This window comes from Manis pentadactyla, chromosome 11, assembly GCF_030020395.1.
Source record: "Manis pentadactyla isolate mManPen7 chromosome 11, mManPen7.hap1, whole genome shotgun sequence".
In the NCBI taxonomy this organism is placed as follows: Eukaryota; Metazoa; Chordata; class Mammalia; order Pholidota; family Manidae; genus Manis; species Manis pentadactyla.
Genome location: NC_080029.1, coordinates 101,598,899 through 101,625,168, shown reverse-complemented (window position 1 = coordinate 101,625,168; position 26,270 = coordinate 101,598,899). Strand labels below are relative to the sequence as shown.

General features: G+C 47.5%; 1 protein-coding gene and 1 long non-coding RNA gene across 4 annotated transcripts in view; both read left to right on the top strand.

Moving 5' to 3' along the window:
• Window positions 1-579: 579 nt before the first annotated feature.
• Window positions 580-26,270, top strand: part of ONECUT1 (one cut homeobox 1) — a 33,882-nt gene continuing 8,191 nt past the window's right edge. The window contains exons 1-2 of one of the 3 annotated variants that reach the window (XM_057488814.1): window positions 580-876; window positions 1,159-1,933. In XM_057488814.1, coding sequence (XP_057344797.1) covers window positions 832-876; window positions 1,159-1,933 — 820 coding nt within the window. In that variant the 5' untranslated portion in view covers window positions 580-831. Of the gene's footprint in view, window positions 1,934-13,423; window positions 13,586-26,270 lie in introns of those variants that run through there. The other 2 variants (XM_036917739.2, XM_036917737.2) reach the window with 2 other exon arrangements.
• LOC130679588 (uncharacterized) lies at window positions 2,054-4,995 on the top strand. The gene is made up of 3 exons (XR_008992607.1): window positions 2,054-3,795; window positions 3,941-4,190; window positions 4,543-4,995. It is a non-coding gene; the product is annotated as an uncharacterized LOC130679588 (long non-coding RNA).

The following is a 26,270-nucleotide window of genomic DNA, read 5'->3' as shown; positions in this document are numbered from 1 at the left end:
CAAGCTGAGGCCCCCCGGGCAATCTGCACTGCGAGGCAGCATTTGGAGAGAGGGGTGAGCAGAGGTGGCAGAGGACGCCACCGGGATGGGAGCCTGGCAGGTGCGGCCGGGAGCTGGGAGGAGAGCCGGGTCACCCGGGCCAGGGAGCCAAGGGGGCGCAGGTGTCCCGAGGTTGCCTAGGAGGTCGCAGGTCAAACTCTACGCTGGGCCTTCGCACGTGCACGCAGCTCCCACGGCACCCCGCGCGGCTGGTAGGGCTCCGGCCCCTCCATCATTTGTACGGGGACGTCACGAGCCCCGCGCGCGGGGACTAAGGGGGTGGGGCCGAGCCGCGCGCCTGCGCGCTGCGCCTGGCGGGCGTGAGGGCGGGCCGCGGCGGCGGCGGCGGCGGCGGCAGCGGCGGCGGCGGAACCGCGGCCACAGAGTCTGAAACAGTAACCGAGCCATGGCTGGAGCTGGCCAGCGGCGCGGGCAGGCAGCAGCCGCGGAAGGAGCGCGGGCTGCGTCAGGGGAGCCAGGAGCCTCGCAATTCTAAAAAGGAGAGGGGCGAGAAGGGGCCGCGGGCGGGCGGGCTGGGGGCACCGCGCTTGCCCTGAGGCACGGATCCTTTTTGGAAATTAATATTTTTTTTTTAAGCCGAGGACGCAGAGGGAAAGGTGGGGGCAACAGGGAAGGCGAGACACACTGAGAGGGAGACAGAGCCCCACAGTGAGAGGAAGGAAGAAGGCAACAGTCGTCGGCAGCCCATGTGAGGACCGGACTGGTGCGCCCTTCGCCGCCTCTGCCCGGCCTCATCGATGTTGTGTCCGCCGCCCGCTCGCCTGGATCAAGATGAACGCGCAGCTGACCATGGAGGCGATCGGCGAGCTGCACGGGGTGAGCCATGAGCCGGTGCCCGCCCCTGCCGACCTGCTGGGCGGCAGCCCCCACGCGCGAAGCTCGGTGGCGCACCGCGGCAGCCACCTGCCCCCCGCGCACCCGCGCTCCATGGGCATGGCTTCTTTGCTGGACGGCGGCGGCGGCAGCGATTACCACCACCACCACCGGGCCCCCGAGCACAGCCTGGCCGGTCCCCTGCATCCCACCATGACCATGGCCTGCGAGACTCCCCCAGGTATGAGCATGCCCACCACCTACACCACCTTAACCCCTCTGCAGCCGCTGCCGCCCATCTCCACCGTCTCGGACAAGTTTCCCCACCATCACCACCACCACCATCACCACCACCACCCGCACCACCACCAGCGCCTGGCGGGCAACGTGAGCGGTAGCTTCACGCTCATGAGGGACGAGCGCGGGCTGGCCTCCATGAATAACCTCTATACTCCCTACCACAAGGACGTGGCCAGCATGGGCCAGAGCCTCTCGCCCCTCTCTGGCTCCGGTCTGGGCGGCATCCACAACTCCCAGCAAGGGCTCCCCCATTATGCCCACCCGAGCGCCGCCATGCCCACCGACAAGATGCTCACCCCCAACGGCTTCGAAGCCCATCACCCGGCCATGCTCAGCCGTCACGCGGAGCAGCACCTTACGCCCACCTCGGCTGGCATGGTGCCCATCAACGGCCTTCCTCCGCACCACCCCCACGCCCACCTGAACACCCAGGGCCACGGGCAGCTCCTGGGCACGGCCCGGGAGCCCAACCCTTCGGTGAACGGCGCGCAGGTCAGCAATGGAAGTAATTCAGGGCAGATGGAAGAGATCAATACCAAAGAGGTGGCGCAGCGTATCACTACCGAGCTCAAGCGCTACAGCATCCCACAGGCCATCTTCGCGCAGAGGGTGCTCTGCCGCTCCCAAGGGACCCTCTCGGACCTGCTGCGTAATCCCAAGCCCTGGAGCAAACTCAAGTCCGGACGGGAGACCTTCCGGAGAATGTGGAAGTGGCTGCAGGAGCCAGAGTTCCAGCGCATGTCTGCGCTCCGCTTAGCAGGTGAGCGGGCTAAGTAACTGGGCGCACGGGGATATTGGGGGACCAAGGAAGGGAGGGAAGGAAAGAGGGCTGGGCAAAATGCATTCTGTGCTCCTTTGCCCGAGAGGGGGTGTGTTTGGGCCTGATAGAGCCAGCACACAGCTGCCGGGAGCCGACTGTCTTCCCTGGGACTCGGTGCGTTGGGCTGTGGAACGTTCCGGGAGCTGAGCGGCGAGGCCTGGGCTACTACTGGGGCGCGTTTGTGCTTAGAGACACGAGACAGCTCTGGAGCCTCGTACCGTGGCAAGGCGGAGAAAAATCCTCGCACCTGGCCAGACACAGCCTGTGCATCGCTTCTCGGGTGGGCACTACGAATTTGGGGAGAGGAAGGCAACCCGTGTGTGGAACTGCGCACAAGTGCTGACAGCCAGTACTCCTAGCACACACCCGGGTGCCGGGTTGGAGCGCCCTGGAGCAGCCCACCACTGTTTGGCTGAACCCGCTAGGGTGACCTCCCCGCGTGCTCACTTTTCTGGCGTGGGAGGGGTGCGTGTGAGGGATCGAGAGCGCACTCGAAGAGTTCCCTCACAGTGTTCTGAAGCCGAGGGGCAATAGATGTGTGATGCGGCCGCTGTGTCAGTGTTAGCACCCACTCTGCGCTTGCAGCCTGGAAAGAAGAGGAAGGCAGATAGTGCCAAGGATCAGGTGAGCGCGGCCAGGCAACAGGGCAGCTTCCAGTTGAGCTCAGGAACTGCCTTCTCTGTTAGCTTGCTTAGGAATTTGCATTTCGTTTTATTCCTCTGCGTAATTTTTCGTCTGAATCCCCATGCAGTGGGTGGGAGTGTGGAAATGACCCCCAAGTCTGCCAGCATAGATCTCCTGGGCCGAAAACTCGGAGGCCCGGGTCTTCCCAAGTTGAGCGGGAAGGACTTGGCGGCGATGTAAAGACAGCGCCCCGCTATCCCAAGCCTCTCTAGACTAAGGTGCAGAGAAAGCTGCGGGCCGACCGAGGGGACAGCTGAGCCCCACCTGAATCATACCGGAGATTTTAAGTGAATTCGGCGTCCCCCGAGGGGGGGAGGACACGCAGGGAGGTAAAGCCAAGGCAGCGGAGGGTAGACTCGATTTGATGAGACCCGGGCTGAGTTGACTGACTCATGGGTCCATGCCGCTTCCCACCCTCATTCTCAGCCCGGCGCCCTGTTCTGAGTCCTGGTGAAGAGAAAGGTAAAAGGCGGAATGAAGGTTTGTTAATTAACTGATCGTTCTCCATTAATTCGTCCCTGGAGGACGAGAGACAGTCAATCCGCTCTGAGCCGGGGGCACTGAGCCGTTTCACAGTCTAAAATCAAAGCGAGAGGCCAGAGCTCCCTCCCACCTCGTGATGGCCAATGAGATGTCAGATGGAGTCAGGTGCCGGCGTGACAGTAAGCCTGCGGCTCGAGCTCCGGTGCCACCCAAAACACTCCTGGGTCTGGGCAGTCGTGGTCTCCCAGCCCAAGCACCGCACTGGCTGAGCCTCTGCCCCGCCAAGTTTTCCAGCCCACGCAGACTCTTGCAGCCTGCACCAGGAAGCTAGACGAAGCGGAGGCCGGGGGATAGGCGGAGGAAGGGAGACGTTGACTAAGCGCCGTCCCTCCCCGCCTCCCACCCGTGATTCTCCTCTCTAGCCCTGTGTGATGCCACCATATAGCACTCCCGGTGAGCTGACCCAGACCAGAGGGCAGCTGGAAGTTTCAGAAAGAGTGGCAGAAACGACCACTCCTCCCTGACTGCTCCGCCTCTGCCGGCGGCCGAGGTAGTCAGTGCCTTTTTCACAGGCCCACCCCAGCCTCGAGCCCCAGCTTCAGGACCTTTTACGCAGGCATTGCCGGCACAAGCCGGTGCGTGGGGCGAGGGGAATGTTGGAAAGGGGTGGAAGTGGAGAGAGCCCCACCACCACCACCCCGGGAAGGTCGTTCCCCACTCTCCACCACGTGAAGGCCCTTGCTCCGGACTTCAATGACCCTTCTTCCCCACTGCTTCTAGTCCCCCCTTGGAAAGACGGATTGACAGGTTGTCTTCGGAGACGATCCCAAGCCCGGGCAACCCACCCCCACCCTAGGGCCCTGCCCTGCGCGAGCACCCTTTGACCTCCACGCGTGGGCTCCTCAGTGCTGGTGAGGGGAGAGCCGGAGTACTGCGGCCAGCACACGGGAGGCGCAGGCAACCTGCTCGCTGGGGCTCACAGGGACCCAGAGGTTATCGAAGGGCCCTGTCCGACACCCAGCAGCGAGTGGTGAGTTATGCCAAGCCCTCCGTCCGAAGGCCTTTTCCTAGGGGGGGGAAGTGGAAAAGCGGAGATTCTAGCAGGACACGAGTTGGGCGCCAAATCCCAAGGGTACTTAGAATACTCCGAATCCTAAGATCCTGAAGGAGCTTTGTCTCTTTCATTTTCCTTTCTTTAACTTAATTAAAGGGGTGGGGAAGGCCGGGATGAGGGCACGTGCGAAGCGAGCAGAGCCACGCTGCAAAAGCCACGACCTATTTTTAAGTCACCGAAGAACAACGAGCCACCTCCATTAACATTTTCATATAGGGGGGTAAAAAGTGAGGTTGTTTCTTGAACCCTCCAAATGATCTCTGAATAGTTCTGCCTGCAGGAGACTTAAAAAGGATTGCAGAGCATTGTGGCCGCGGCTGTGGGACATTGCCGGCTCCTCCCCATCGCTGGCTCCCATGCACTGAGGTGCCTCTTGCAGCTTTGCTCGCTGTTACACTCAAAAGACCCCTCAACCTCTTCTTGACCCCATGCGAGACCGGAGCCCACGGAGGTCAGTTCCTTCGCTCGGTGGCGGAAGAGAGGTTTCATGGTCCTCACTACCCCTGGTTCCACACAGCAGGTTGTGCAGGGTGAAAAAACTCCGCACGTGGCAGCGTGTTTGGGGAGACGCTTTCTCGTTACTAAATTACATCAGCTGGTGGAAAAGGAAGACAGGAGGAAATTCTCACCAAATTAACTACCCTTAAAAAATCAATATATGTTCCTTCAATGTAATACTTGCTGCTGCCCCATTAAAGCGCAACCAGGCTTGTGCCTCATCTCTTCCCAGGTGGGCTGGGCGGATTGGGCTGAGCTCGTGGGTGGGTGTCTCGTCTCCTGACGTGGACGCCTATTAGGAGGCGAGAAGATTAGTTTCCAATTAAAGATTCCAGAAGGCTTCTGCCATAGTAAGGAGCTTCCAGCACAGGAAGAGGCCACAACGCGCACGCAGTAGCGGGTGCAGCCCCTGGAGGCAAGGCCCACAGGCCCCAGGTTCGAGCAGGGGTGGGTCCTGGTCACTCCGATCCCCCGCCATATCTAGAGGTGAAGAAACCTCCCACTGGCGCCAGCCAGGACACCCGCCGCGACCCCCGCACCCGGGACTGCGCCCCCTTCCTGTCTGGAATTTGCCCCAGAACCACGTGGGGAAGGCCCTGAGCCCGGGGTCTCGGGGCGAGGGCGGGGTGTGCAGAGGACGGAGGGGTCCGGCCAGGAGGTGGCCATGAGAAAGTCTCACTTGGGCCGACCTGGGCCGTGTTTGCTGTAAGTGGCCTTGCTGCCTGGTTGATTGATAACTGGCCCCCGCGCAAGTCCATTTGCTTTTTGTTAATATTTATCCCGGCGGTGACATTTCAACTGTCCTCTCGCTTCCCTGGGCCACGGGAGCCAAGCAGCAGGGCGATGCTGGGCTCTGGGAACTCTTTTCCCCAAACCCCGAAGACTCCGAGGTCGGGGAAAAAAGCCAGGACCCGACGTGTGGCACGCTGGATCCTGGAAGAGCCCCTGGGTGCGAGCAGGAGGAGGCGCCAAGCGGACCGGTCGCCTCTCGCCCCGCGTCTCGGCGCGGCGGGTCTCGCGCAGTGCAGCTGCTCCCAGCTGGCTTCGGCACGAACAAAGGGCCTGCCGGGCGCGGCTGACCGCGTCCGCCTCGGAGCCCGGGGGCGAAAGGGGCTGTCCGGGGAGAGTGCCTCCTCCGAAGGCTTGGAGTGGCCTCCTCCCGCCACGGCCCGGGGTCCAGCCAGTTGTCAGGCGAAGACCGAGGAGTCCCAAAGTCCCCTCACCCCCTCAGGCCGAATGGCGGCCGGGCGGCTGGGGATCCCACACACACACACACACACCCGCCAAGTAGGAAACCAAAAGGTCTCACTCTTAGAAACAATCACCAGAAGTCTCTCTGTGGGTCTTTCGCACAGCCCATGTCTGACCCCGCGAGGGTGTGGGACAATAGACCCCTCTTGCAGTCCCCACTAGGGAGCACAAACCCGGGTAAGGAGAGGAAGGGGCGCCTGGGATTAAGAAGTGCGCATATGGTAAAGACTGGAGCCGACAGTTTGACGTGGCTGGGGGGAACCTGCTGCTGGGGCTTGAGGAGGCCTGACAGTATTGTGTGGTGACCCGGTGTGTCAACACACCGAGGACGACCGCCTGAGACAAATAAACCCCGGCTGTGCTGCCAGCGGGTGCAGCCCCAGCTCTCAGAAAGGCCCGGAGGGCGATCGGTGTCGGCTAGAGCGACGCGCCCGGCCCAGGGCTTCGGTGGTCACTAGAGACCCAGCCCCGGCATAGCTATCTTGCTGCTGGCCCTTGGGACGGACTGTGCCCAGGCTGCATCTTTATCTTCAAGGCTGGAGCGCTCAGTTCCCCGCGGGGAGCTAGACTCTTGCCCTCCCTGATGCCCTCCACTTGGGCTCACCTTCTCTCGGGAGCGGGACCCGCTATGCTGCGATAGCTGCGTGCGCCCCCTGCGGGCCGCCGGGGCCAAGCTCCGGACCAGCCTCGGTTCAGTCCGATGAGAAGAAAGGGATGCTTGCTGTGACTTTGTTTTTAGAACATCCTTTACGTCGTGATTTTCGAAACGATAACCATTTTAATAGGAAGAGGATGTGAAGGAGGAAGAAAGGATATCTGGCGGATCTTTCTTGTTCCCCAACAATGCCTGGGTATTACCTCACTGATGAGACAAGATAGCCATCCGCGAAAGTACACCCCAACTCTAACCTCTCTAAACAGGATGCGTGTTTGAATTTTCTATCCCAATTATACTTTTGCTGTACGTTTTTTATCTAAGAAAAGCAGGGTCGGAGTAAAGAAGATGACCCTGGCGGTCTCAAATAGGAGGTTGGGGCTGGGAGATGTAGTACCGGGAGGGCGGATTAGCGGTTTCTTTGTTTTGTTGTTCCCCCTTAGAGCCAATTGACAGGAGTCCAGAGGCTGCCCTGAGGCTTTGAGCTTGGAGGTCTTTGTTTCCTCGCGTGTGGGGTGGGTGAAAGGGCGTTCGGAGGCCGACAGTCCTGGAGCCCTGGAGCGGCGTCAGGACCCTGGACAGGGCCCCGCCTGAGCGTCGCCTGGTCGTTTCTCTGACGCTGGAAAGTAGCTAGGATGCCTTTGAAGAGTTGTGGTGAGGAAACGAAAACGAACAGCTAATATTCCGAAGTTTATGAGAAATCCGTGAAGCCCGCCAGGAATATACACTGGCAGAGTCAAGTAATCGAAAAGATCAAATCTGTCCTTCTTGATCAGGTGGTTGATCTTTTCCTCCCTCGCCAGCATTTCTGTGTGCGTCTGAGTGCATGTGCACACCTGCTTATAAAATCGGAATTCGAGTCCCTGTGGGTGTGACAGGGGTTGGATCATTAAGCTAAAACGTTCAATTCAGTCCCTTTGATCCGTGCTGGGGAAAATCTATAGTCATCTCTAATCTACCAGGTCTTTAAGGAGGTTGTTACACTAGGTGTTTTGATGTCATCATTTCCACATTCATGGCAAATTCAGCTAATCAAAGAGATGGTGCTACCCAAAGTTCTCAAAAGAAATAGTTCTTACAGAGTATATAGGTAAAATTTATTCTTGATTTATTTGTAAGAAGGAAAAAATAATCAAGTCCCATGAAGGTGGGTAATTAAAAAGAGGTCGTCTGTGTCTTGCTCCTCAAAATCCATAGTTATAAGCCTTGCCCTCTAAGTAACAGTGCTCAGTGCTTTTTGTGAACTCCATATACTGGAATAGTTAAACACCAACCTAATATTTTAAATCAACCAACTTGCTTTGACAGGTTGAATGAGAAATGACTAGTTTCATTTCAGTCCCTATTAAAACAATATCTTCACATCCTTCTAAAATTGAATGGTTCCCAGCTGAGGGTAGCAACAGAAGGATAGTCTCACTGAAGTCATGGTAGTTAAGAGAGTAGTTTTTAAATAATTTTTGGAAAAGCATTCAACGAGTATTCATTAAATAGTATTTTCATTATGTCTCTACTTAAATAAAATGAATAACCACCCTTTGGGAAAAGAAAGCCACATTATTTCCACATGAAGGCCTCATAGAGTTCAGTAAAAAGAAAAACTTATTTCTAATGAGTTTAGTGCACAATCATAAATTCCTGTCTTCTATCAGTAGATTTGCACAGGCTTTTATTTTAATACAGGTATGTTAAGACTAATGAAGCTCTATATCCTCTGGAAGTGATGGGATCGGGTTAGATGACTAGATGGATCCACAAGACAATCTAATGATTGTGATACAAACACGAATTTATATTCTATTACAGGGTCTTGCTATAGAATCATCTTTATTATGTTTCTCCCAAAAGATGTTACATTATCATAAAGTTGGAAGAAATTAGCTTCCATAAATTTCCTTCTCCTTTAAGTGAAACAATTTGATAAAGACAACAGCTAAACAACAACAGACCCTGAAGTACAACCCATCAGATTTGTTCTGGCAGTTGTCATGACTATTGATAAGGATGGAGCTTAGATCTGTTGTGTACATTCTGTTAGTCAGGTACTGTGCTTGGCACATAGATGTTCTCATTTAATACTCACTGTCTATTCCAATGGGTTCCTAAATCTTGCTGCATGTTAGAATCAAGTAGGAATCTTTTTTTAAAAAAGTAATTCCTGGCTAAACCCCCAGATATTCTGGTGTAATTAGTATAGAGCATGACCTGGACATTGGAATCTTTAAGAGCTCTGAGATGACTTTAATGGTAGCTAAGTCTGGCGGCCACTAGTCCATGTGGTAGTTACCATTCTTTTCCCTGTTTCTATGTTCAATAAAGTTAAATAACTTGGCTACAGCAACACAGCTAAAGTCACTAATACTCTGAGCTCAGCTTTCCCAGCCCAAAGCCCGGAACCCTCTTACCCTCCACCTTGTTCCTCTATTAGTAGTACAGGTCTGCCAGGTCAGTGGACCTGGGGGGATGTCTGGTTCATAAACACTCTCATAAACACCCAATCTAGAAAGTGTGTGCATACAAAGGTCTTGAGAGAATGTGTGTGTCTTCCCTCTGGGACTCTCAAAGAGAGTTACATATGGAAACTTATTTCTTTTTACTCAAGACTTACAGACTTTTTATTACTCTCTTTTGAAGAAGCAGCCAGAGGGAAAGTAAGACAGTAGCAGAGCTAAATATGGAACCCAAGACTCCCTATCCATTTGTTCACTTAAACAATTATTGATGGGCAAGACCCATCTCATTAAATGTGCTCTGTGAGTAGGACTGGTCCCTTGGGACACATGCCTGGAGGAGGGCCCAAAGGCCCAAACCTCCCATACTTTCAGGCATCAGTGTTCTGATCTGCACTTGCAAAGCAATTACATTTCTCAGTTCACATCAGTGCCTGTCTTGCTAATCCAGGACAGTCATATTCCAAGACAGTTACTCATATTTTAGGACTCTGCACTAAAAATAATAAAATGAGGAAAACTCTGTATATATGTTGGCAGTCATCCAGAGGGCAACTTACAAGGTCCATCAAACACCACAGTTTCCAGTTACCCATGCGTTTCTCATCTTCCTTTGCATACGCCTTAGGGTATTCAGAATCGACAGTTTCTGAAATCACTGCTTTCGTTTTCGCATCTGGTGATGATCTCATAGCCCCAAAGAGAGGTTATCAAAGGAACACAATAAACTATGTGCTTTTCGCTTTCTTTCCGGGTTGTCTTCTAAAACAGATCAATGGTAAAAATTAAATAAATAAACGAGCGAAGCGCGCCACCTAGTGACCCCCATGCTCACTGCAGGTGAAGTGCGTGAGAGGAGTGGCTAACGCGATTCAAGTATTGATGGAGTCACAAAAATCGTTCATTAAGGCAATTTAATCTTTGCTATTAAATGTCCTTTCAATTCATTTGGGGTAATTAAGATGCAGTTAAAGTGATTAAATTCTAATTACTTATGCTAGACAAAGACATATTTGTCACACTAATGCGGTTAACTAAGGACTCAGAAAGAAAGTTAACATTTACTTCAAATGATGCAACTGGAAAAATCAGTTCCTCTTTTCATCATTAATCCAGTGAGCTGGGTGATTGTGTAATGGCACTACAAGCTCATTAAATAGGGGAAGTGCTGATTAAAATGACTGCTGGGAGGAAAACCTGAACCAGGAGTACCTCAGTACAGTTGGTCAGCATTCCTAGCAAAATTACTTGGTTTTCTTCCCCTCCAAGCCCTGAAACCCGAAGTAATAAACAGCTTCTGAGTTTTAGCCTGACATTAAAAGAAGGGCACCTCACAGAAAGATTTTATTGTCATTCTGCAGACATTGTTAAACCAAAAGTTTTTTTTTTAAGTAAATGGATTATTGGAGTGGAGAGCAGCAAGGCAGAAGGAAGGGGGGAAGTCCCTGAAGTAGATGGCTCCAGAATGAAAATTTCCACTGCAAGCTTTGAAAGCCACTCTCCTTCACACAAACACCTGCCCTATTAAGCAGTCTTCTCTGCTCCAGTTCCACTTTTACTGCCTTTGATGCATGGGGACAGATTCTCCTGCACAGGAATATGCCACATTTAATAGTTATACACACTCTGGAGAGAGCTAAGTGCCTTGGCTGCAAATTACTCTCTTCTTCATGTTTTTCTCCATTTACATGTAAAGTCATCTGAGATTATAAACCATCAAGTTACTGAAAGGCTATTTTGCCATAATGTCCCCAGCACCTTACGAAAGCTTAATTATGAGTGTTCATAAGAGGAGGATGAATTGAAATTTAACTGGATTTGAAATTTGCCTTTCCCACAAAAATAGCTTCTTAAAGCAGTGCCTAGAATTCGCCTGGGGAGATGATCTAAGGGTGAGGGTGATCAGTCAGAACTGGAGATTATTTTTCCCAGGAGATCAGTGTCTTTTAATACTGTTACATTTGCATATTGAAAACCGTAATTGTAGAGATTGCATCATTTCCCTACTAACCCCCTTGAAATTCAGTATTACCCCTGTTTAGTTCATAAGCAAAGAAGCTAAAGTTACCCAACTCATCAGCCAATTTAAAATAAATTGGCAGTTATTTAAATATTTAGAGCCACTATTAATTTAATCATGTTATGCCATCTTAAATTACTAAAGCAAAAAACAATAAGTAAATACTCTGGACTAAGAATCAAGAGTCCCCGAGACAGTTCTTGTACTAATTAGCTGTGAGAACTTGTCAAGTCATTTAACCTTTCTGGGCTTCAGTCTCCTTAAATGTAGAATGAAGGATTTGGTTTTAGGGTTCTTCCAGATCCCACATTCTACAATTGATTGCCTTCTATGATGACCATATAGCCACGGCAAAATATCTTATTTCAGTTTAATGTTCTGTCCCAAAGTCAGGATTCAACAAGGTGGAAGGCCCAGGGGTCCATCTCTTGGGCAGAGCCTCAGGCCAGGCTCTCTTGTTACATGGCCAGGAATCCATCTAGTCAGAAATGCTGCCTTCTGGCACAAACATGCTACAGTTTGAGATTATAATTCCTGTGTCCTAATAATGCCAGCGGTTGGAAAGGACATATATCAGGAATTCATACACTGTGGGGATGTATATGGGCACTATTGCTTTAAAAGATATGTTGTCATTGTCTTAAAAACCAGAACCTATACCTATCCAGCTATTCTATCCTGTGGTAGATATTCTAAATAAAATCACAGATGCTCCTGGAGACGTGTACAGGGCTATGCACAGCAGCATTGTTTGTAAAAGAAAAAGCCAGAAACATCTCAAATCCACTGACAAGGAATGCACAAATGTGATATATTCATATCATGTGTGTAGCATACATAGATACTTCATATTCATGAAAGTGAAAGAGCCACAGCTACATACAACAGCATAGTTGAGTCTTAGGAACAAAGCTGAATTGAAAAAAAAAACAAGCTATAGAAGATCACACCGGAACAGTACCGTTTTTACAAAGCTCAAGAGCAAGCAATGCTAAACAATGTATTGGTTAGAAATACATAAGTATGCGGCCAAACCCATTTTTAAAAAACAAATTACTAATAACACAAATTCCAGAGAGTGGTTCTCTCCAGTCAGGGCAGTCCAGGAGGTGAGAGAACACCCACCCCCAGAGCTCCAAAAGGTAGCTGATGGCCTTGTTATCTTGTTGCATGCTGCCTGCACAGATGTTCCTTTTGTTACTACACTTCCTATCTTAAATATACATATTGTTGTGTAAAAGGGAAATACTTAATTTTAACATTTGGAAGGGAAAAGATTGTTTTTGTCTGGCTCCCCAACAAACCATGTGACATTTATACTGTCATTTACGAAGCTCCTAGCCCAGTACTAAATAAATGTCAGCCCTCTTAGGAATTATATTCAGCCAGTTGTGGACAGGGTATAGGAGTGAAAGAGGAAATTTCATTGGCTATGGAAAGAAGGACTCGTTCTTCCTCTGTCTGAGCGCCCTCTGCAGCTCAGGACTGGTGGTAGAGACAACAAACTTGTCCTTTGGAACTCACAGTCGGCTGGGGAAGAGAAAGAAAGAGCTGTTCATAGCCTTCTTAGTTGTTTATTTGTGCCAAGAGGAAGTCCAGGGGTGTGATGAATGGACAATTTTGAAGATCTGGAAAATGAGTAGGAGGTCAGAAATGGAGGAAGAGATTTCCAGGCAGACGAAACCACAGCATGTGTGGAGGCCCTGGCTGAAATCCCTTGTCAGAAGATTTCTTGGATCTGAATTATTATATAGCTGGAGGCTTGTTTCTTCCTGAGCACAGCTGAGTGACACAATACCTTCTTATCAATAACAAGTGGGTTCTCCAAGGCTGAGGCTTTCAGTGGTGGGAAGGGGTGGGTGGAGGGATCCATAGTCCCTTAAGGGAGCTGATCAGATTGGTGGAAGAGAGGTGAGGGGAAAATATATGTTGCTTAAAAAGCCTCCCAGGTGATTGTAATTTAGCTCCAATTGAGAATTAGAATATTAGTATTGAGAATTTAAAAGCAAATGGCTTTTATTTTTACCCCCTTATTTTTATTTTACCTTTTCTCTGGAATAATCTAGAGTTCCATAGCTATACACACACACACACACACACACACACACACACACACACACACACACACACACACGCAATATAAATAATTATATAATTATATTTTACTTCTCTTGATCTCTTTTGAAATCAAAAGATGGCTCAAAAATTCCAGATTCCTGTAGGAATAATTGTTTGCATAGTTTCTTCCATTTAAAAAATTATTACTGTTCTTCAGGTCCTCACTATTCAGTGTGATTCCCAGAAGAGCAGCATTGGCCTTCTCTGGGAACTTGTGAGAAGTGCAGACTTTCCCGTTCCACCCCAAACCTACTGGATTAGAATCCGCATCTTGACAAGATCTCCAGGAGATTCGTGTGCACATTAAAGGCTGAGAAACATCACTGAGGGTCATATTACATCATTCAAAAGGTGCATTTTCCTTCATTCGCCAAAACACTGATTGGGCACACCTTCTGTGTGCAAAGCTCTGGGCTCAGTGCTGGGGCTCAAAAGAGAAATGATGTGTCACATCTGAGGGGCCACAGGAAGGATGTGTGCAGGCAAATAAGTACTTGCAGCATCTCTTGTAAGTGCTGCGATCGGTGGGAATAACAGGTTGTGGGAACAGGAGAGGAAACTGGAAAGAAGCCTGAAAAGAAACTAAGAAGGACCTTGTATATGGGTGTGGTTTGTGGACGTGGACCTCAGACAGCAGGCGCTAAAGGGACTCTAGTGGGGTGAGGGAGAGACAGCCACAGCTCATGAGGGGCTGATTGTGCTGTTGTCAGCAGAGGTGGAGAGAATGGGTGGGCAACATTTGAGAGATTTCTCAAGTAAAATCAAGACAACATCATGGAGAGTGAAATGGAGGAGGAACAGACTCCCTTGGGTCTGGCTTTGAAGCTGAAGCTGGGTGCTAGGATTTAGCTGCAGAGAGGCTAGGTAGGTGTAAATATGAAGAGAGAACATTTCAGAATAGCCCAAACATACACTCAGAAGTTGTGGGGTCAGTCCGTCAGGTCTGGTTCTTACTGCTCAGTGCTGTGGACAGTGACGGGGCACGCCCCTTCCAGCCAAGTGCATTGGGCACACACACACATTATGGTGAACCAGTGTAAAAGGTAAGCCCAAATCTATTTTTCTGGTTAGGAAACAAAAGTATTCCCCAGTAGCGGAAGGTCAGGAAGGAGACTTCTGTCTGTAAGCAGAGACAATAGCAGAGGAGTTACCTGCACAGACCTGGCAAAGGGCAGACGGAGTGTCGGCAAGGCCTGGTTTCTGTCACTTTCAAATCAGTCTGGGAGGGAACTAACCATTCCAAACTCAAGAATATTCTCGTAAAAAAGCACATTTTGTTTTTCTCTAATTCTAGTTTTCACAGTTGTCCCATGACCCCAAATTCATTTTTAGAATGGGTTTAATTACTGAATGTTTATTTTTCATTATAACATCATTTTCAAAAAGTTAAAGAGCATAAAAAGTATACAGAGAAAACCAAGTTTTCCTCCTAACCTATTCCCTGGTTCCCAGTCTCCCTACCTAGAGGCAACCCCTCTTAACAGTTTTCTTGTGTATTCTTCAAAGGTAGCCTATGGCCATTCCAATATATAAACGTGTGTGCATGGGTGTGTATCCCTCTTTTAAGGTGATCAAGAGTCCCTTCCATCTCCCAGACAACTTTCTAGAGAAAAGAATGAATGCCCCTTCCTTTCATTCTGCTCTTTTGACCAACAGTTGCCTTCCTAGAAATATATTTACATGTGCATCAGGGTGCTGCCAGAGTGATTGTCCAAGCAATGAAATTCAAAGAGTAGAACATGGTGACCACCTTTCTGGGTATGTTGAAAATGGTCTCAGGAACATCAGTGGCAGTCCCCTTAATTTACCTCTTTTAGAAAGAACTCAATGTACAAAATTTGTTCAAAATTTAAGCATGTAAAAATATATCCTGTCTACCAGCCAGCCCCCCTATTTTGAAGTAACGTAACACCCAGACATAACTACTATATCATTTTAAAACACTGCCTTCAATGCAAAGGTGGCGATTTTTTCCAGATGAATTGTTGGACTGTGTATACATAGTTTCAGCAACTGTTTTTATCATGTCACCGCCCTAGTACATTTTCCTTTACTCTTTGTTGCATACCTAACAAGTCCAAGCACCTTATATCTTATTTTATAATTTACTGTTTAATTCCAATGCTTTAAAAAATTTTCTTTGTAAGAATATAATACTGATCAAAAAAGAAAATAACAAGAATCACCCATAACACCCTCACACAGATAAATCCCCTTTTTTGTGTGAAAATCCTTCCAATCTTTCCTCACTGGGATGATTTGTATACATTATTTTATAACTGTAAATTTAAATCCCATGTTATTAAATTTAGAGTGGAATATTTGAAAAAACATAAAGAATAATGGAAATAATTTTTTAAAACCCTGGTAATTCCACCATCCCTGCTCCCTCCCAACATGTCATGAGTAGCATTCATCCATTCAACAGATATGTATAGATAGTGCATTTACAATTTGCAGGACATCAGAGAAAAAGCGTAAAAGCTCCTCCCTTCTGCCCCACTGTATGCCACAAAACATTCTACAGATTTTGTTTTTCAGCTATGCTATAATTTAACCGATTCCCTATTTTTGGACACTTGGGCTGGTCCATAAATTGATTGTGTAAGCATAACTTTTTATGACTTTATAATATTTTAGAAGTGTCGTAATAGATATAACCTCTCCAACAGCCTTCCCTATCATTGGACATTTCAGTGATTTCAGACTCTTTTTTCTGGTTTTGTTTTTGTTGTTATCAATGAGCAGTACAGCAGTTAGCAACCTTACACATAAACCTTTACTGAATATTTGTTTTCCTCCTTCAAAAATAATTTTTCTCTAATTATTAAAGCAATACATGCTCAATATAGAAAATATGAAACATTATAAGTAATATAACAGAATCAAAGTATCCATAGTTCCATAGCACAGAGATGACACCTGGGTATGTACGTGTTGGCTTGTTTCCTTCTAGCTTTTAGAAAGTACATAACTAAGATACATGTACAATTTTTATTTTTCACAAAACTGAGCTCACAGAGAATTTGCATTGGAATATGTTTTGGTGTCATTAAATACTATACACAAGCATTAATTTTTGAAATTTTTATTTGGAAACTATTTCAAATTTTTAAAAGGTTCAAAACTGCAATGGTACAACAAACACCCACATACCCTTTACCCAGCTGTTAACAGGACCAAACGATGGATTGTTAATATTTGCCCCATTTGCTTGATAATTTGTGTACACATGCTCCAGGGCTCATGCTTGCTTGCTAACTTGCTCATTTTCTCTCATGCACAGAACTTTGTTTTTGTGAATCATTTGAGGGTAAGTTACATACATCATGGCCCCTTACCCTTCAGTAGTCATGAGTGTGTTCCTAAGAGTAGGGAGGGTCCCTTATGCAGCCACTGTACACTTCAGTGGACCCAGTAATGTCCTTCAGAGCACTATTCTCCTCCAGGACAGGATGAAGGCTCTGGATGAGTTATCATATCTCTTGTTTTTCTTTAATCCAAACCATTTCCACAGCCTTTCTCTACCTTTTATAACATTGCCATGTTTGGAGGATTTAGTCTCCATTTTTTTAAAAAATTGTTTCTCGTGTTGTATTGGTCTGAAGTTTCCTCTTCATTAGATGGAGGGTCATGCCTTCTTGCCTAGGAAGCTGCATGGGCGAGGTGTGTGCTTCTCAGGGGATCACATCTGGAAGCACACCCAGTGTGAATGTCGCTCACTTGCCTGCGAGCTCACTGTGACCGTCCGGCCCAGGTGTGGCTGAGTTCCCCCACTGCACAATCACTGGTTTGGTTTAGTTTGGTTTTTCTCACTTACAACTAATACGCCATCTGTGGGGAAACACTTTAAAACCATGCAAATATCCTACTCCTCATCAAAATTCCCCATCGATTTAGCATCTGTTGATTCTTGCCTAGTTTTAATCACAATGGTTTCAAAATGATTTTCTATCTCCAGCACTCCTGCCACATCTATCTCTCTCATCTTTCCACTGTGAGCAAGAGCTCCTTTCCTCTTTATTACTGGTATAGACTCATGCATTTCTTTCTTCCCAGTGGTTTATAAATCAATACTGTACTTAACTATTTTGGTTGCTCAAATTGTCTCAGATTTGACCAGTGGAAGCCCCTTTAATCTGACTGCTGTATTCTTGTGACATACTTCTATCATTTTTTTTAAAATTTCTGGCATTGTAATAAGATATTCCAAGCTCATGTGTTACCTACCCTGCCCCAGCCCTAGAATCTACCCCCTCATTGCTGAGCCCTGGTTGTTTTGATGGGGAATGGTATTCAAGACCAGGAAGACCTGGGTACTAGGTGTGCTCATGGCCACAAGGTGACTTTGTTTTTTGGCCTTCTCAGAAATATACAGGACAAATATGCATGTATATTTTTACAGACACATGATACACAAATATACATACATAATATACATACATAATATACATGTGCACATAAACATGCTTCTGTACATATTTTTAACATCATGAGTTCACATCCAGTTACAATATATCCCCATAGGATATCTTCTTGCCTTTTCCCATGCCATATTTGCATGTCCCTTCCTGTGCAGTGAGTACCTGGCACCCAATAACATCTCTTTCTCTCCTCTTTCACATATACATACACATTTATTCATTTGTTCAATCCTAGACAATACATGTAAAGTAATTTCAAAATTGCTTCACCCATACCCATAAAATAAATCTGCTAAAAAATGTGGGGTAGAATTCATTTGCAATTCTTGTTCCATATGCCCCAGCATCACTTGGGAACTTGTTAGAAATCCTACTGATTCAGAAACTGTAATCTGTGTTTTTACAACTCTTGAGTGATTCTAAGGCATGCTAATTATTATGTAAAATAATACTTTAACCATATTCTAAATTTGATACCATAACACAGGCCCAGTACAGACTAATAAGGATCCATCTGTCACAGTGTGGGTGTGGGTGTGGGTGTAGATGTAAAAGAAAATAAACCCCCAGCCCTTTGTTTCTCCTCCTGATACCAGCCCAGGAGGGTAATCAGGAGGCAGAAGGGATGGGTGGGTGTGAAGTACCCTCACATGCCGGAGAGGTGTGGCTGCCATCCTCATGCCCCTGTATCCCTCTGCATTAGACAGTTGGCAGTAAACTCAGGAGGAGGTTCTGTCAGTGCTAAAAATCTCACAGTGATTGGTCTGATCCTTTCTGCCATTCTCATCCAACTTGCTCTTTCTTGAGAGTCACAGAACAAAGCCTTCTGTCTCCAGCCCTGAGCAGCCTGGATGTATCTACCTCTGGGTCTGCTACAACCCCAGAACTGTCTGCTGCTTTTCCTCTGCAGACAGTCCACAACAATCAGCACGGCTGGTTTTTACAGAGAGGGAGAAAGTCTAGACCTTTCCAGCCCCACTGAAAGATCTTACCAAGCAGGCTTCCTTAAACCTGAAATCAGAGCGATCACCTGGTGCTCTTCTTAAAATACAGATTCCAGCCTGCTCCTAAAATTCTCATTCAGCCTGTATTTATTGACAAGTGTGCGGGGTGATTCTTTGATCATGTCAGGATTTGAAATAATGACCTAGGAGCAAGTGGTTCTCCACCTATATCGGGCGTATAAATTAGCTGGAAAGCTTGTTTGAAATGTATGTTTGTGAATCTCTTCCTCTCAGAGACTCTAACTCAGTAGGGATAGGATGGGTTTCTGGAATCTGCACTTTGAACAAGCTTCCCCTTCATGCTCCTGGTGAGGTCACTCTACTTGGCCCACACCTTCATCAGAGTTCTGGACTCTAGACCCTGCTCACTCAGAGTGTGGTCCTGGGACCCGCAGGGCACCACCTGGGAGCCTTTATTTGTGCAGGATCTCAGGCCCTGCCCAGACCTGCTGAATCAGAATCTTCATCTTAACAAGAAATCCAAAAGACTCAAGTTTGGGAAGCACCAATTCATAGCAGCGGTTCGCAGCCTTGGCTGTGTCCTAGAATTATCTGGGGAATTCCAAAAATCCCAGGCTGAGGCCTCTGCTAGACTGAATAAATCAGTAAGCATCTCTAGAGATGGGTCCCATGCGCCAGAGAAGTTTCTCAGGTGATTCCAAGTTAGAGCCAAGGCTATAACTTCTGAGGGTCCTTCCAGCCTCTCCCACTGCAGAATTCAGGGCAGCCCTGAAACCCCGGGGGAAGGAATGACATCCCTTACCCATGGATCCAGGGCACCAGCAGCCAGAGATCCTACTCAAAAAGTCCAGTGACTTAGCAGTTTCCAGAAGAAAAAGGAGCAAAAATATATTTCATTTCACCTTATTTATAAAGCATTTTTCATCTGAGTCCTTCAGCCCTTGCATTTTAATTTCTCCAAGACTGGGGTCATTTCCCTGGGGTCATCTCATTAATGTTATGGTTTCTACCTTGAAAACTCTGTGTGGATATTTGCCAACATTATCCATAAACAAGATCCTTATCGGCTTGGTATTTGACTAAGGCATATACGGACCGATCACCACCCAGACTTGGCAAGGACAGACACAGTATTTCTCCGCTCTCTGGTCCCAGTGCACCCACCTGGGCACTCTTCTGGCTGCGGATGATAACCTATTCCCCGCTAGTTTCAATGCCTCAGCTCAAATTCAGCCCCTCTGGACCTACTGCCCTTCCAGCTCTGTTACTCCAGCCTCTTTCCTACCCAACCCTGACCCACCTTCTGACTCAATCATAGGAGTGGTAACAATACCAGCTTCCTTCGGTGGGGGCTCGGCCCCCCTTTTCTCACTTCTCAATAACAAGTCAGAAATATCTCCACAGTGCCATTAAATTGCTTCAAGATAATTATCCTGCAAAAGGATTAAGGAGATCTCATGGAACTTCATTCTATGTACATATTTTTGAAAGACAGGCTTCTGTCTTGGGTGTCTCCATTTTCTATGGGGCCACATCCAACTTATTTATCCAACAAGGATGCTGAGTGTGCCAAAGAAATAACCCATGGTGTGCTCTCACAGAACCCCTAGTCCAGCGGGAAAGACGGGTGGTGAATGACTAATCACTGGGGGGCTCTATGGGCACTGGAGACAGCTTTTCTCCCTGGGTGATGGGGACTGGTGGGGTGGAGGGGAGAAGGCTTAGCAGAAAATGAAATGCTCAGGCAGGGCCTTATTACATAGGGGATTTTTGTATAGAAAAGAAAGAGAAGGAAGGACATTCTGGTGAGGGAACAGCTTGAGCAAAGGATAGCAGTGTAAGAGCTCATGGTGTATTTAGGACTCACTTCTGAGCAGTGTGACTCAGTGTGGGTGGTGGATGACAGCAGTGGGAAGTGAGATGGGAAAGGAGGTTGGGTCAGAGTGCCAAAGCCCTTGAATATCATGATGGAGCAGCTTCCAACAGCCCCCCTCCCAGGCTTTTAGGGAATTGTATAATACATGTCACTGGGAGAATAGCATTTACAATTTGACTCTACAGACAGCTTCCCAGAAATACAAACATGTAAAAACCACTGATTTGAAATTAATTGTGGAAAATGTCTGATGACTTAGTGAAAAGTCAAAATTACTGGTTATATGTGGAGAAATTCCATTTCAAAACTTTCAATTGCTATGAATATTATAAAGTTTTATGTATGGCTACTAATTAAAGAAATGGAATTAATAAGCCAAGACTTACAATTCACAAGAGGCCTACATGAAATAATAATGCATAATAAGCATGTAATTTACCAGGTGTGCTATTTGTTTTGACTGTTTTGCAGAATCAACATAATCATTAAGGCATCAGTATCACGTTTTCCAACTATTGGGGCCCAAACTATTGAGGGGCTGTTTAAGATGAGGGATACTGATGTAATAAAACTCCAATGGATCAGGCATTAACAGAAGTTCAGGAATTTAAAAATCAGAATTCCTGAGCCAGCCTTTCAGAAAACAGCCATATTACCTTTTGTTACTAGCCACACAAGCAGTGCAAAGCAATGGTTTCTCTTCCCTACGTCCCTCTGAAGGTGCAACACAGGAAAAGAGCTTCGTGGAGAGAGAAGTCAGGTGGTGGATGTCTCTTTATCAAAAACCTTGAACCTGTGCTCAGGAAAATGTGTGTGTGGATGACCTGCAAGAGGGCAGTACAAGTATCTTAGGGGTATGCAAATGAATCCATTTGATGAGGAGTCCCAGGTCCCCTTTCTGTCTCAGGGTCAGCCTGTGCCAGAGGAAACAGAACAAATGAGAGAAGACAAAGTTTGTCAGGGGAAGAACTAAGAGAGTACAAAATCACACAAAAGGGCAGTTTGAGGGGCCAAGGAAATTGAAGCTGGTATGATTCTCTGATGTCCTCTCAGTCTGTGCCTGAGGAATACCCAGGCCACACCTCCTTGTCTCCTTCAGGACCATCCCTTAGCCTCTGAGCCTTAGGCTGCCCACCTGTACACTAGGGATAATGATAGTGCCTATCTCCCACAGCTGTGGAGAGGCTCTGCAGGTGCTGTGTGGGTGCAGGTGATACACTCCCCCAGGCTCAAGCAACCTCTGCCCTCCTGTGATCATTAAGTCCAATAACCCTACGTCTTGGGCTACAGCTGTGGAGATTTACCTGGAGAACAGAAGTTGATGGAAATATCTTATATGCTGACTCCAGAAATACTCTAGGTAGCAGATGCATGGGAAGGCAACTCTCTGTCCTGAACAGCTCTGTTAAAGAGCAAACAAGGTGAGACAGTGCCAGGTTTCGGTGACTTTTCCAACCTGAATTTGATGGAGTAGACCTCTCCTGGCTTTAGCTCCTGCCCTGTCTTTCTTTTGACATTAGGTCAGCCCAGTTTCCTTCAGCATCCTCTCAAAGCCAATGTCCACAGGGAGACAGCTGTCCCATGCTCCTCAGCACCACAACGGAACCTGGACTCGCTCTGGTCACTCGCCCAGGCCAGCTTGAGTGTGCTGTCCCCTACACTGCCTGTACTCTGTCTCAGCCTCCAGACACTTTTCTGGGTGGGCCAGCTACAATACTTTCAGCCACAGCGAGACAGGTCTGGCTGATCACTGGCCTGCTGCCCAGTGGGCCAACTGCTCCCGCTCTACTCACCTTGGCTGTCAGTTCCTGGGCTCCCTTTCTTAGGCTCCTGCCACTTAGCCATCCTAGGAAAAGTTTTCATGATGTGTCCACCACACTGATACCTGCCTGCAGGGCATATGGGAGCTGGAAGTCCCCTCCTTAACCAGCTATGTACCCTTACGCAAGTCACAGAACCTCTCTGACATTGTTTCTTCACCTACAGAAAAAGAATAATGCCCATTTCTACCCCACCTCAGTTTTGTGGGAAGCACATGGGAAGGTTTAATGGTGTTTTAAGCACCAGAAAGCAAGATACAAGTGTGACTTATAGTGATCAATCCTGAGTGGATTGATCAATCCTGATTGACAATCCTGAGTGATCAGTCATCTGCTTTTTTTAGACCTTTCCTGCGCATGCCCAGAAAAGCTTCCATAGGTGTCCTAGCTACGTACAAACTTACAGACATAAGCAGAACTAGCCTGCGTCCCTCAGGTTGTATTGGTTCCTCCTCCCTCTGCTGGCATCACAGATTCCAGACAATCTCTGCAGCAGTTCGCTTCCCATGCAAAGGATGCCCTTGGCCATACCAGTTAGAACTCTCTGGAGTGGCTTTTCTAATTGTACATTATGCTATACCATCTAAATCTGCCATTAAGAGCTGCCTCCTTCCACACACTGGGGGCCTGGCTTATAAAAATATGCACAGTCCAGCAAAATTACTCAAAGAAAAGCAAATAACATTATGACCCTGGACTCCTGGAGTCTGAGCTGTGATCTGAAGCTGCCGTGGCCCATTCAGTGGGTCTTTATCTCCACAGTGTGGGTACTGGCCTGTGAAATGGGCTCAGGAACCTGCCATGTTCACTTCCATAGTTCCCCCTTTACATCTCCACTGACCTCTGTCTTATTTTGCTGTTCTATTTGCATACTCGCTCCTCCACATATATTGTCTTGTGGAGTTTACTTTGAAAAGCAACTTCCACTGTCAAGGGAGGATTTTGGGGAGCTGAGTAGATATGAACAGCCGACCCCCTCTTGTCCTGCCGCAGTCCAGAAGAGGTTCCCTCTCAATGTCAGACAGCCAGTGAGCACAGAGGGCTTACCCATGTATGTGCCCAGCTATTTCTTAATAGTTCAATAAGATATAATTTATATACCATATAATTCATCTATTTAAAGTATATAATTCAGTGGGTTTTAGTACATTCACAGAGTTGTGCAACCATCACCACAGTCAATTTTAGAACCCTGTCATTACTGCCCCCCAAAAGAAACCCTATACCCATTAGTGGTCACCCCCCTTGCCCCCATCACCCACTCAGCCGAAGGGAACCATCAACCTGCTTTCTGTTCCTTTAGATCTGCCTGTTCTGGCCCAGCTGCTTTTTTATTCATTTGTCTCTACCCCTGAAGCCCTGAGCTTCCCTGAGAGTGATCAGGGATGTGCCTGGTAAGCCCATCAGGAGTCCGGGTAGAATTTCAGGGTGTGCTTTTGCCTTACTTGTGTACTCCACCTGCCCCCAGAGGCACTGCAGCAGCAAGGGGCTCAGGGCTTAGCAGCTACCTGGACCTTCCTCCTCCAAATGCACATTGCAGCTCCCCCGAGTGACTTGGGACATCAAAGGCTCACCTGCTCAAGAATACCCCGCACTGCAAATTGTGGTTCTCAGCCCTGGCATTGGCCTTCAGGGTGACAACATTGGGTCCCTTGCAGGCCCCTACTAAAATGCCATCCTACCTTTAGATGGCAAGGCATTTGCATGGTGCCCTGGGAACCTCAGCCTTTCCACTTTATTCTCTGGCCCACCTCCTTGGAATCATGTTAGGACAGCAAATACTTGGACAGCTGTTTTGAGGGAGAATGTATTTGGCCATAGTCTAAGGACTCACAGAGCACAGGCCACATGCAAATAGGGAAGCTGCAAACATAGAGTCTCCTTCCTCAGTCCATTAGATTCACCAATAACTCTGATTTGAATCACCCAAGCCTGGTTCTTCCCCAGGCCCCTCACTCCTTCCATCCTGCCTCTCTAGGGTTCTCCATCCAGCCTTTGAAGCCAAAACTATCCTCTCCTCAGGTTAAGGTTCTCAATTTTCTTCAGCCAATTAAATGCGATACCTCACAGAGTTGTTGCTAAAATTAATGTCTCTAAAGTGACAAACATGTGGCTTACCACTCATGTGGCTCCGTTCCCGTCTTACTCTCAGATACCATGACTCTCTAGAAGTGTGTCCTGCTCTTCGCTTGTCCCTATGTGCATCCACCCCACCAAAAACACACACTCCATATTCCTCCTTACCATAACTACAATAAGTAGAATTTTCTGAAGGACTTTCACAAATTATGTCTAAGAATAACTCAGTTTATGAAGTCCAGTTTTCTGATCTTACCTGATAATATTGCTTAGTAAGCACATGGGTCTTATTTCTCTTCCTACCCCATCTGAAGGTGTTCTGTCCCACAGAACTGCTCTCCTCAATCCTCCCAGCCATCTCTGCCTGCCAGGAGTAGATGGAGGTAATGGAGGTAGTCCATGAAGAGTCTGACAAAAGAGGGAATGTGGCCGGGAGCGGTGGCCCAGATATCCCTAGAGCGAACAGCTCGACCCTCAGACTTCTCCAGATGCCCACTTAGAATGTAGAAGCCAGTAGTCCTGGACAGGGTCTGTACGGCCTACTGCTTCCCCCTGGAGTGAAGTTGAGAGCTGTTTATACACATCAAGTCATAGGGCCACACCTAGTAGAGACTGTAAGTTATTTAGTCCAGTCCCTTCGTTATACAGTTACAGAACCTGAACCCAGCTTGATGAAGGGATTTAAGCAAATTGTTCAACTAATTAATGACAGAGCTAGAACCAGAACCCAAAACTTTGACAACTAGTTATAGAACCTACCTCACTCATAGGCCAGACATATAGCGTACACTCCTGACTATACCTGGACTCTCAGTGTACTTTTCGTAAGTACTCATTGAAGCATGCATAGCTCTACCACCCCAAGCAGGCAGCCTTATTCTAATCCACAGTTCCATCCTATGTGAAGCAGCCGACTCTGGAACAAATATACCAAGAATGTCAGAAAACAAGTGAAATAAATTGTCCTACAATTTTAATGAAAAAGTAGAAACTCAGTAAAAATATAAAGTACCTATTGTTCAATGGCTCATAGTCCTAGGTGGGCAAATGCTTAACTGTACTGGGGGTATATGGCAGTCGTTGTGGTAACTGTTTTAATTTCTAAAGTCCATAAGCTCATAAAACTGAAGCAACTGTGAGGGATGTGAGTTTGTTGTATCACCTTCGTTCAGATGGGTGTAGAGCTGGATTATTTGCAGGGCTGGCTGATGTCCCTGCAGAGCCATTACCTGCTCATTTTGAGAAGCCATAGGATGGAGAGGATGCAATGGCAAAGTCAACGTAGTGGCCATATATTCTAAAAGTAAGGTCACCCTGGAAATTCTTTAACTGAGGTAATGACCGACTTTAGAAACCAGGAGAGACCAAACCCTGTAGTCATGAATTCAATGACTCACAGGACTTTCACATCCCCAGGGCCCTAGAACCATCTGCTCATTTAAAGGATGCAGAAGAAGAGATCAAGTGATGTGTCCAAGTTCATACCACAGGCTAGAGACAGACCAAAGATTCTATCTTAATATGCACATTCAGTATGTATACTTGCATCTTGGCTTAAGAAGGAAGGAAAGATTAGAAAATTAATTTACAAACATTTAGAATACCCAATAGTTTTGATGATCATTTCAACATATAGTATCTTACTTAATGCTTATTACAATCCTTTGAGGAAAGGCCATTGTCCACTATTTTGCAGCTGGGTAAACTAAGACTTGAAGAAGGTGAGAGACCTGCCCAAGATCATGTATCTATCAGTGGCCACAGAGCTGAGACTTGAGCTTATGTCCTCTGCGCCCAGGTTCATCTGAGAAATTGCAGTATAAATCCATCTGGCTTTATA